This window comes from Betta splendens, chromosome 17, assembly GCF_900634795.4.
Source record: "Betta splendens chromosome 17, fBetSpl5.4, whole genome shotgun sequence".
NCBI classification, from domain to species: domain Eukaryota; kingdom Metazoa; phylum Chordata; class Actinopteri; order Anabantiformes; family Osphronemidae; genus Betta; species Betta splendens.
This window is the reverse complement of record NC_040897.2, coordinates 11,287,571-11,298,586: the sequence shown is the minus strand read 5'-3', so window position 1 is coordinate 11,298,586 and position 11,016 is coordinate 11,287,571. Positions and strand designations below refer to the sequence as shown.

General features: G+C 41.2%; 3 protein-coding genes across 3 annotated transcripts; all 3 read left to right on the top strand.

Annotated features, from left to right (window-relative positions):
• The first annotated feature begins 175 nt into the window (after nt 1–175).
• On the top strand, nt 176–4,902 carry abcb8 (ATP-binding cassette, sub-family B (MDR/TAP), member 8). Its single transcript, XM_029132394.3, has 16 exons — nt 176–430; nt 770–1,097; nt 1,197–1,352; nt 1,828–1,922; nt 2,017–2,122; nt 2,216–2,377; nt 2,474–2,559; nt 2,633–2,730; nt 2,810–2,915; nt 2,999–3,032; nt 3,122–3,258; nt 3,349–3,443; nt 3,521–3,654; nt 3,768–3,915; nt 4,036–4,286; nt 4,489–4,902. The coding sequence occupies exons 1-16, from the start codon at nt 327–329 to the stop codon at nt 4,570–4,572; spliced, it is 2,124 nt and encodes a 707-aa protein (XP_028988227.1). The 5' UTR covers nt 176–326; the 3' UTR covers nt 4,573–4,902.
• An 883-nt stretch (nt 4,903–5,785) lies between these two features.
• Nucleotides 5,786–10,446, top strand: LOC114845164 (CD48 antigen-like). Its single transcript, XM_029133029.3, has 5 exons — nt 5,786–6,126; nt 6,461–6,760; nt 6,844–7,122; nt 7,344–8,135; nt 9,998–10,446. The coding sequence occupies exons 1-4, from the start codon at nt 6,072–6,074 to the stop codon at nt 7,517–7,519; spliced, it is 810 nt and encodes a 269-aa protein (XP_028988862.1). The 5' UTR covers nt 5,786–6,071; the 3' UTR covers nt 7,520–8,135; nt 9,998–10,446.
• On the top strand, nt 8,752–10,446 carry LOC114845163 (uncharacterized). Its single transcript, XM_029133028.3, has 4 exons — nt 8,752–8,846; nt 9,155–9,451; nt 9,549–9,827; nt 9,992–10,446. Exons 1-4 carry the CDS (start codon nt 8,780–8,782, stop codon nt 10,171–10,173), a joined length of 825 nt encoding a protein of 274 aa, XP_028988861.2. The 5' UTR covers nt 8,752–8,779; the 3' UTR covers nt 10,174–10,446.
• Nucleotides 10,447–11,016: the final 570 nt, after the last annotated feature.

Genomic DNA, 11,016 nt, shown 5'->3' with positions numbered 1-11,016 from the left:
CGCGCTTGACGCCATGTCCGGCGCTGACGTCACATCCGGTTCGCGTTTGTAGTTTCCCAGAGTAGAAAGACTGTTTTCGTGGTTTTATTGGTTAAAGTTGTTGCACGTCGCGCGTAAAACGTGTCACTAAGTTTTAATGTGCTCGGTAAATTATCAGTAAATTGTCGCAAATGAGCGTCCAGGGTAACGGCAAAGTCCGCTGTAGTGGGAGAGATGCACTGTGGGTCAGCGTCAACATGGCGGCCTCCATGTCGCCTTTGGCTTACAGCGGAGCTTAGCCAACACTGCACTCCGTGCGCCCGTTGAGACACTAACACGCATAAAACATGTTCCTTTTACTCTGCGGCAGAGCAAACGCCACTGCTCCCGGACGGCTGCTGTCGCTGCCACCGCGATGCAGGACGGCGGCGGACGCATGGAAGCTGTCACGGTAGGACGATGCTACCCCGGCGGCTAGTTGAGCTAATGACAGCCCCGGCTTATCTCCTGGATCAGCCACATGTTGAATGACAAACACGGACGAGATCTGGTTTCACACAGGAGATATTAGTTCTTGACTGGTCAGTTGTCAGCACTTGATCTGTTGATCTGCAAAAGTGATTTAAAATAAAAAAATACATTCACATAAATTATGTTTCTTCAGATTTTTATTGAAAAACTAAGAGATCTTTAAGTATTTAATATTAAAACTGTAGACACCTTGGATGTAGTAGTTTTGCAAAATGTCCATGACTTTCTAATTGTGTTACCAAACCTTTCTCCCATCTAGGTGCTACACATCTCTGGGATGTAATGCAAATGCTCCACAACGCACTGGAAATACTCTGAGTCGTGTTTGGAGCCTCGTCCAAAGAGCCGCGCGACACTCTCCCCACAGAACGTCCAGACCCACGGGAGCTGCTCTCAAGTACATCCTGGGACCAGCAGTGCTCACTGTCTCTGCACGACTGTTCTGCCACGGAGCTCAGTGTGAGGCACGTGTGAATAACAGCGGCCCAGGGGAGGCTGCTGCCAAAAGCTCCGTGCCGGAGTTCAAGTGGCGCATCCTGTGGGAGTTTGTCAAGCCTCAGCTCTTTGCTCTCATTGGGGCTGTTGTGGTAAGCAGCAAGTCAGCTCACCTACATGTTATGTCACTATTTCTACACTAATATGTGGCGTATGCATAATATCAGATTCAAACTTTTTTTTCTTTTCAGCTTGCTTTCGGTGCAGCCATCTTAAATATACAAATCCCGCTCATGCTCGGGGACCTGGTGAATGTTGTTGCCCGTTACTTGAGAGAACATACTGGGAATTATGTCCATGAGATAAGGGGTCCTGCCGTGAAGTTGCTTGGACTTTATGGTTTTCAAGTAAGTTCAGAGGAAGTGGTTGAACTGTGTAAACCTTTGCAAAAGGACTGTAGATGTAACTGTAATAAAGATGACATTTATTTTTCTCTTTGTTATTAAAAAAACAAATACAGGGAGTGGATGCAATAAAAGCAACACATGGACACTATAATATATTACAAAATAAGGCTACCATTTTTATGAAACCTCTATATTGTAATTTAGTCAAAGAAATATTGTTTAATTATCAGACACAATGTCTTTGAAACGGTGGTTAATGTGTTGTTGTATTGGATTTCCTGATATGAAAGAATGTTCCCTTGTTACTGTGTTTTCCTTTCACGATGTTTGGGGAAGCTATTATAGTTATTAGTGCCTAGTGCGTTATGACATGCTCGGTCTCATTCTAAAAATGTACTTCATAGCTCATAAATGCCAGAGATGTTTTCTGTAAATTGGCCTGTTGTGCTGCTCATGAATCACTTCCTTTGTTCAGGGCCTACTGACGTGTGGCTACATTATCCTGCTCTCCAGGGTGGGGGAGAGAGTGGCAGCAGACATGAGAAAGACCCTTTTTGCGTCCTTATTGAGGTACAAAACAAGCAGTGGTGAAACATTCACTGTCACAGGTGTAAAGTTTAAAGATGGAGGCCATCCAGTAAATAATGGACTGCGTCTGTCTCAGACAGGACGTGGCTTTCTTTGACGCCAACAGGACGGGGCAGCTGGTCAATCGTCTGACCGCTGACATTCAAGAGTTCAAGTCATCCTTCAAACTGGTTATATCTCAGGTATAAAGTGTTACATGTGTGTTAAAATAGGCTAAGTCTGTTGTAGGTTTGAGCCATTTAATGCCTTTTTGTGTGGTTCTTGCTTGTTTGCAGGGTCTGAGGAGTATTACACAGACAGTGGGATGTTTCGTCTCCCTCTACTTCATCTCTCCCAAACTCACAGGCCTAACGGTCGTGGTTCTTCCCTGTCTGGTGGGAGCAGGAGCGCTCATGGGCTCGTTCCTGCGCAGACTGTCCCGCTTAGCTCAGGAGCAGGTGAGAGCGACCATGCTGTAATTCAGCTCTTGTACTGTATCATGTCCTGCTTAGCTGGCTGGTTGTCTGACTGTGCCTTAAACTACGTAATTCAAGGTGGCAAAAGCAACAGGAGTGGCAGATGAGGCACTGGGCAACGTGCGGACAGTGAAAGCTTTTGCAATGGAGGAGCATGAGCGCCAGTAAGACCGCGTGTTCACATGCATTCATGTAGTGAAAGCAGGTTGTCGGCTCACATTAAGTCTCTTTCCACAGACTGTATGCACACGAGGTTGACAAATCATGTGAAATGAATGAAAATCTTGGTGGTGGAATAGCAGTTTTCCAAGGACTGTCAAACATCGCCTTGAACTGTGAGTGTGTTTTACTATACTACTATACAAACAATGCCATGCTGAACTTCTCCTGTTGTGTCGTGTGATGTGGATACAGGCATTGTCCTAGGAACTATTTTTGCTGGTGGGACTTTAATTTCTAACAATGAAATGTCCCCTGGAGACCTCATGTCTTTCCTGGTTGCGTCTCAGACTGTTCAGAGGTAAAAATGGTTGCATGGTAATTAAATGTATATATTCTACACTTCATGTCAGGGTATAATTTGTGTATTATCCCTGTTCTTAGGTCTTTGGCCAGCGTCTCCATCCTTTTTGGACAGGTAAGTGACAGGAATGTAGGTCACTATTACACCTGGACATGTGGATATAAACAAAGTATAGTTTAGTCAGTGTTTAACCTTTCTTAAAGATGGTGAGAGGGATGAGCGCTGGGGCTCGGGTGTTTGAATACCTTTCTTTGAAGCCATCCATCCCACTGACTGGAGGAGGACGCATCCCGTATCACTCTCTGACCGGAAGAGTGGACTTCATAGACATTTCATTTAGGTTCAAACCTCAGCCTAAATGTAAAAACACATCTCCAGTCTCGACCATTTTACATGCAACGACCTGAATTATTTTTTTCTGTCTTCATAGTTACCCAACAAGACCAGGCCAGCAGGTGTTGACGAAGTTCAACCTAACGCTGCCGCCTTGTATGACTGTTGCCATTGTTGGGGAATCTGGAGGAGGTGACTTTGTGCTAACGATGAGGGGTTGTAAACATTGCGAGTGGGGGCCTGTAAACCTTTAACCCTCTGCATCGCAGGAAAGTCGACGGTGGCGTCTTTGCTGGAACGGTTTTATGACCCAACTGGCGGCGTGATCAAACTGGACGGGCTGGACATCCGAACCCTTGACCCGTCCTGGCTCAGGGGTCAAGTTATTGGGTTTATTAACCAAGTAAATAAGCTTCTCATCTTGTTTTATTAAAACAGGAATCTGACACGAGTTAGTTTTATAAAACTACTACTGTGACGTTTGTTGCTGTACGTGTCTTGTATTCCTCTGTGCAGGAGCCAGTATTGTTCGGATCATCTATTATGGAGAATATTCGCTTTGGGAAGCCTGAGGCTACAGATGCTGAAGTCATTAATGCAGCCAAACAAGCCAACGCTCACCGCTTCATTACAGGATTCCCAGATGGCTATAGCACAGTGGTTGGTAAGGACTTTCATTTAGTTTTATGATCACCTGTCAAATGTAATGATTGAACCTGATTTATGTGAATGAGCAACTAGGACACTCTGATATGCATGGTAAGCTCTATATTTCTGAACCCAGGTGAGAGAGGAGTGACACTATCAGGTGGCCAAAAGCAGCGCATCGCCATCGCCCGCGCTTTGATCAAGAACCCCAGTATCCTGGTGCTGGACGAAGCCACCAGCGCTCTGGATGCAGAATCGGAGCGAGTAGTGCAGGAAGCGCTGGACAGAGCCACAAGGGGTCGCACCGTGCTCATCATAGCCCATCGGCTGAGCACCATTCAAGGGGCTGACCTCATCTGCGTCATGAGCAACGGCCGCATCGTGGAGGTGAGTTACAGAATGCGTGGAGTGATAGAGGCGCTGACATGGCCTGTTAAATGCCTTGATTGATTTACTTGACAACAATGCAGCATTCCCTTGATGCAGTGTTGCGTAATTCCTTACAGATACTTATATTGGATGCTTCTGTCTTAATGGTCTGTCTAATATAGAAACTAATTTGATGTAACAGCCTCCTCTTCTCTTTCAGGCTGGGACTCACTTGGAACTGCTGAGCAAAGGAGGACTTTACGCTGATCTAATCCAAAGGCAAAGAGCTGAGGGCCAGAGATGAACGCTGGGAAACTAGTTCACTGTAGAAAAGAGAGGGACTATGTTCCAGAATGCACAGAACCTGCAGGAACAAAGTTCAAAGATTGATGTTCAAACAAAGATTCTAGAGCATGTATGTAATATTGGACCAACTGCTGTAGATCAACACTACTGTATGATGTTTGACTTTAAGAGGAATTTCTTGATGCTGTTTTGTCTTATCCAATAAACTGTAGACTGAACAGTGTGATAAGGAACACAAGCAAAGTGAAAGTGTAACTTTTATCGCGCTGATCGTATTTAGAACCGTCCACTTTACATGGAGATAATAAACAGAAATGTACAGATAAAATGACTTTTTTAAATGTGCCACTTGTAGTAGAACCTTTAAGGGTAAATGTGCATTACAAAACTATGTGAAAACCCACAAGAAGCAACTTCTGGTATGTAACACGTGGAAAGAAATGTTGTCATTTATCAGCGTTAAAACCAAATGAGAGCATCCACAGATGGAAAGCCATTCACATGTAAAACCTGCGGGAAAAGATTTAGACATGAATCATATCTAAATGTTCATCTGTGAATTCATACAGGTGAGAAACCAAATGCATGCAAAGGATGTGAGAAACACTACAGGAAAAACAGCAGCTTGACAGTCCACGAGAAAGGTTCACACAGGTGACAGACAGTGGCAAAGGCTTCAGTGAATCCAGGATCTTGAAGCAACACATGATGGTGCACACAGGTGAAAACCCTATTCATGTGAAGCATGTGGATGAAGCCTTACAGGTGGCAAAACCTAATGAAAACATCACAACAAATGCCTCCATCTAGTGGCAACACTGAATGTTGTATTACAGTGTTTCCCACCTTTTCCCACCCAGACCCAGTGTCTCCAGTTAATCTGACTGTGGACTCATTGTCTAACAGCTCACACTTCTGTAACCTCACTGTGACCTGCACAGGACACAGGACTCTCACATCAGCACCACTTTTACATGTGTCAATCAAATCTGCAGTGAAGATGGAGACAGATGAAAATCCACCTTAAAGATATCTCAATCTGCAGGTTCTAAAGGCGGCTGTGATGAGGGGGAGCAGTACAGCTCATGACCCTGAGTAGCCATTTAGTGGGAGAAGTCAGGTCTGAGCAATCTGAGCAGTGCCCCTCGCTGTGAAATTAGTCAAAACAGGAAGAAGGCATGAAAATCTGTGAAAAACCACAGACCATGACACTGGGCCTACTGTTCTGCAGGCAGGTGATGATGACTATAAGCTGCTTCATCATCAATAAGCTGCTACAGAATTTAAGAAATTAATACTTGAAACTAATTATATGTTTATATATATGTTTTTTTACCTAAAAAGTTCAAAATGAAGTTCTAAATTTGAAAAGAAAATACATATAACTAGGTGGGTCTTCTGCTATTGACTCTAGTTGCCGAGTAGGCGCATTTCCTGTGAGGAAGTCGTGAGACAGACAGTCTAAAGACGTAGACAGCATCTACGTTGGTGAATAACATGGATCATCGCTTTCAAGGTGTTATTCTCCTGTTTTTATCATATCATATTCAAGGTAAATAATAATTTTGTTACTATTTTTTGAATGGCTTCCGTAATGAAAATATGTCTACTTTATGTCAGCAGGGAAACATTGTTCTCAAAATAAACTTGTTTTTTATTGCTTTGCCATGTTATTTATGATGTTTTTTTATGATGATGTTTTTTTATTTGTACTACAACATGTTCATAGTGTTAATTAGTAATCACAATTTTAATGCAGTACAAATGAATCATCCTCTACTTATCTATGTTGACTACACAGGACTGTACTAACTATTACTGTACTATTACATATAACCTACAGCCAATAACAGTTTAATTGTATTGTGTGTTTACTGTATTTGCAGCATCCAGAGCTGTGACCTCTGTGTTTGTGAAGAAAGGACGTGATGTACAGCTGGATGTTAAGGAAGATGATGTTGCTGAAGATTTTCTATTTCTTGCATGGAGAGTCAATGGAAAACATAATTTAGTCTTATTGTCACATGGAGAAAAACCAACTCTTTACACAGACAGAGTTGAGTTTTCAGTGACAAATTGCACTATGAAATTGAAGAATCTACAAGAAACAGACAGTGGAGATTATACTGCAGTAGTTTTAGGGGCTGAAATCAAAGTAGTAGCTGAATACAAAGTCACAGTTCAAGGTAGGTTTGTTAAAATCCTAGACACTGATAGAGATCAACTACTGTCATATTCCTACAATGTTTTTCATCTTTCTCTCACTCAGACCCAGTGTCTCCAGTCAGTCTGACTGTGGACTCAGTGTCTAACAGCTCAGACTCCTGTAACGTCACTGTGACCTGCAGGACACAGGACTCTCACATCAGCACCACTTTTACATGTGTCAAACAAATTTGCAGTGAAGATGGAGACAGAGCAAAAGCTACAACCTCTGGTGCTGTTCTTCATGTCTACCTCGACGATGACTCCATCAAGTGTAACCATAGCAACCAGGTCAGCTGGACCACAAACCAAGGAGCAAAGATACAGGAATTCTGTCACCAATGTAAGTTTGAAGACAAATGTCTTAACACCACAAAGTTTAGATGCTAGCTTAGTCTGTAATGTCCTGAAATACTTTAGTGTTATTTTCACTGAGTAAACTGCAAACATGATGACTTTATAAATACATTTACATCCACAGCTAATTAATATCTTCTGTACAAGCTGTGTGTCACTTTGTGTTTCCTTTTTCAGTTTAGTAATGAAACATATTTTGTGTTCCAGCTTCAGAGACTCTCTCTGCTGGTTTCCCTCTCTGTCTGGTGAAGATGGTCGTGTTCTCCGTTGGCCTGATCATCATGACGTCTGCCGTCATCACTGTCAATCTCATTGAGAGGACCATGAAAAGAAAACTCACCCAGGAGTATTTTACTAGTGTCAGCACACAAAACTCATATTAACCATGAACTTTAACATTCGGTTCACTTCATGTTAACACTTCACATTCTGTCACATTTCACGCAAGATTCAGTTCATCGTCAGCAGAGGGTTTTGGAATCAGTTCTTCAAAATAGTTCTAGTTACGGAAGTAGCTGAAAGAGAATGAGGACGGATTTTATATGCTACGATCTTCTGTCAATAAAATATAAAACGTCTGTGTCCTGTCTTTTGAGTCTTGTTTGGGTTCAAGCCTAACTGTTGAATGATCTCAAATATTGTGAAATTAGAAAAAAAATAGAAAAAATTAGGGATAAAAAATAACGGTATTCAATCCCGCTCTCACTGCAGCAAAAGAGCATCATACTCACAGCCTTTAAACACCACATCACTACGCGCTGACTACTAAACTGACGTCATGCATCACCCCCCATGCGTTTTGGGTTGTCAACCCCTGGTTTAATGAAATAATAGTTAAAGTACATATTGTGTTAGAACAGAGCCTGTGCAGACAGCAGCTCCCCAGGCTTCTGACCTCTCCATGGTAGTTCGTCACTTCTCACAGAAAGCGACCTGGTGGCCAATGTGCCAATTAAATCTGCACTGAAGATGGAGACAGATCAAAAGCTACAACCTCTGGTGCTGTCCTTCATGTCTACATTGAGAATGACTCCATCAAGTGTAACCATAGCAACCAGGTCAGCCGGACCACAAGCCAAGGAGCAAAGATAGATGATATTAAGAAATGATGTAGACTGATTAAAACTTTGGTGCAGTCCACCTTAAAGATATGTTGAAAAGATCTCAATCAAACATAACCACAGAAATACATGTTGGATTAGTCCAGTTTTACCTCCAGGTTCTAAAGGCTGCTGTGATGAGTACAGTTCATAGCTTATGACCCTGAGTAGCTCTATAAGCTGGAGAAGTCAGACCTGCATTTCTGTTCTTCATGCTCAAAGCTCAGACACTTAATATTTGTGTGAGCTGCTTTCTGGTAGTCAGTATTTGAGCAATGCCTCTAAATGTGAAAGTAGTGGAAACAGGAAAAACAAATGACATTCAGTTTGTACTGTGAAAACCACAGATTTTAAGAACTTTTTATGTTGAAACTAAAGTTATGTAGTAGTTTTTACCTAAGAAGTTCAAAATTAACTTTTAAATTTGGTATAAAAAAACTGGGGGGAAGTCATCTGCTACTGAATATATTGCTGACTACTACAGTTGGCTACTAGGTGTATTTCCTGTGAGGAAGTCGACAGACAGGCAGTTTAGAGACAAAGATGTTGGTGAAGAACATGGATCATATTGTTCAGTGTGTTGTTCTTCTGTTCTTATATCATACTCAAAGTAAGTCTGTTGCTACCATTTAAATGATTTCCATGACTAAAATTAGGCTGGTTTATGTTAGCTGTTTTTTATACTGTTATCTTTTACCATCAGACCGTGTCAGTGCCATCAGTACAATAGAGAGAAAACAATATTTGCTGATGTTTTATGTATTTGTATTTTACTATATTACAGTCTTTATGTTGAATGTTGACCCAGTTAACCTTTTAATGCATTACAAATTAATCATTTTCTATCAATAATATATCATATAATTGTATAATAATTATACAAATAATAATTGTATTGTGTGTTTACTGTGTTTGCAGCATCCAGAGCTGTGACGTCTGTGTTTGTGAAGAAGGGACATGATGTACAGCTGGATGTTAAGGAAGATGATGTTCCTGAGTATTTTAACATTTTTGTATGGATGTTCAATGAAAGTAATTTAGTATCATTTTCACTCTTTGGAAAAACAAAGCTTTACACAGATAGAGTTGAGTTCTCAGTGACAAATTACACTATAAAGTTGAAACATCTACAAGAGACAGACAGTGGACATTATGCTGCTGTAGTTACAGGGTATGAAATCAAAGCAGTAGTTGAATACAAAGTCACAGTTCAAGGTAGGTTTGTTAAAATTCGATCACTGATGAAGATCAACTACTGTCATATTTTCTATCTGTTATATCCTATAATGTTTTTCATCTTTCGCCCACTCAGCTCCAGTGTCTCCAGTTAATCTGACTGTGGACTCAGTGTCTAAGAGCTCAGACTCCTGTAACCTCACTGTTACCTGCAGGACACAGGACTCTCACATCAGCACCACTTTTACATGTGTCAATCAAACCTGCAGTGAAGATGGAGACAGAGCAAAAGCTACAACCTCCGGTGCTGATCTTCGTGTCTACCTTCAGAATGACTCCATCAAGTGTAACCATAGCAACCAGGTCAGCTGGACCACAAGCAAAGGAGCAAAGATACAGGATTCCTGTTATCAAGGTAAGTTTGAAGACAAATGTCTTAATAACACACAGTTTAGATGCTAGCTTAGTCTGTAATGTCCTGAAATACTGTACAGTAGCATGATACTGCTGTAGCAGCTGCTGTGTGTCACTTTGTGTTTGCTTTGTCAGTTTAGTAATGAAACATATTTTGTGTTCCAGCTTCAGAGACTCTCTCTGCTGGTTTCCCTCTCTGTCTGGTGAAGATGGTCGTGTTCTCTGTTGGCCTGATCATCATGATGTCTGCCGTCATCACTGTCAATCTCATGGAGAGGACCATGAAGAGAAATCTAACCAGACCTAAGGAGTCTTCTACCAGTGTCATCACACACACCTCACATTAACCATGAACTTTAACATTCACTGCACGATAGGTTTCATGTTAGAGGAAACATTCAAAACAACCAGGAAGGACATGATGAGTACAGAGATTATTAACACAGATTACCGATTACTAAGAAATGTGTTAATAAGAACCAGAACCTGAAACAAAACAAAAAGTTAAATAAGGAGCAATAAACAAACTTCAATCATATATTGTATATTAATTTTGTCTTCATTCAATTTTCCTACATTTAATTTTCAAACTTTGTACATTAAAAATCATTTAAACGTGGTGTCTGCTGTCGTCACTGTGCATCTCATGGAAGGAATCAATAAGAAAAACCTCTTAACTCATATTAACGCCTGTGTCTCACAATGTGACAGCAAATTGTCAGCTGGACCTGAACAAACGTTCCAGTCGATTGGTTTGTTGTACTGTATCTGCACTGTAAGACCAGTGACGTAAGCAACCTCATCTCAATAATTTCAATAATGATCACGCTTCTGACAGCTTCAATTAAAAACTGAGACAGTATCGTTCTAATCTCATGAAAGTAATTAGAGAGTAAACAGTGGCAGAGTTACTGTGTTGGACTGAATCAGGTGACGTATGTGTCTGTACCTAATAAAGTGGCCAGTGTGTAAATGTAACACTCCATAAGGTAAGATCAGGTACTGAAGCACTTTACTGACACTAATGATTCCCTGAAGTACAATTCATGTTGCATAAAAACTTAAATACCTGTACATAATAAATCTAAAGTACAGTACAAAAATACAAACTGGATCTGAATGAAAATGAAATCATATATAAAATTACACACATAACAGGACCTAGAGACTGGTTCTTTTAATAGCACCAA

Coding starts and splice junctions, on each gene's coding strand:
- abcb8 (XM_029132394.3), top strand. CDS start 327: ATGTTCCTTTTACTCTGCGGCAGAGCAAACGCCACTGCTCCCGGACGG. Junction 3,259..3,348: donor TTCATAGACATTTCATTTAG/GTTCAAACCTCA, acceptor CTGTCTTCATAG/TTACCCAACAAGACCAGGCC. Junction 3,444..3,520: donor TGTTGGGGAATCTGGAGGAG/GTGACTTTGTGC, acceptor TCTGCATCGCAG/GAAAGTCGACGGTGGCGTCT.
- LOC114845164 (XM_029133029.3), top strand. CDS start 6,072: ATGGATCATCGCTTTCAAGGTGTTATTCTCCTGTTTTTATCATATCAT. Junction 6,127..6,460: donor TTTATCATATCATATTCAAG/GTAAATAATAAT, acceptor CTGTATTTGCAG/CATCCAGAGCTGTGACCTCT. Junction 6,761..6,843: donor ATACAAAGTCACAGTTCAAG/GTAGGTTTGTTA, acceptor TCTCTCACTCAG/ACCCAGTGTCTCCAGTCAGT.
- LOC114845163 (XM_029133028.3), top strand. CDS start 8,780: ATGTTGGTGAAGAACATGGATCATATTGTTCAGTGTGTTGTTCTTCTG. Junction 8,847..9,154: donor GTTCTTATATCATACTCAAA/GTAAGTCTGTTG, acceptor CTGTGTTTGCAG/CATCCAGAGCTGTGACGTCT. Junction 9,828..9,991: donor ACAGGATTCCTGTTATCAAG/GTAAGTTTGAAG, acceptor TTTGTGTTCCAG/CTTCAGAGACTCTCTCTGCT.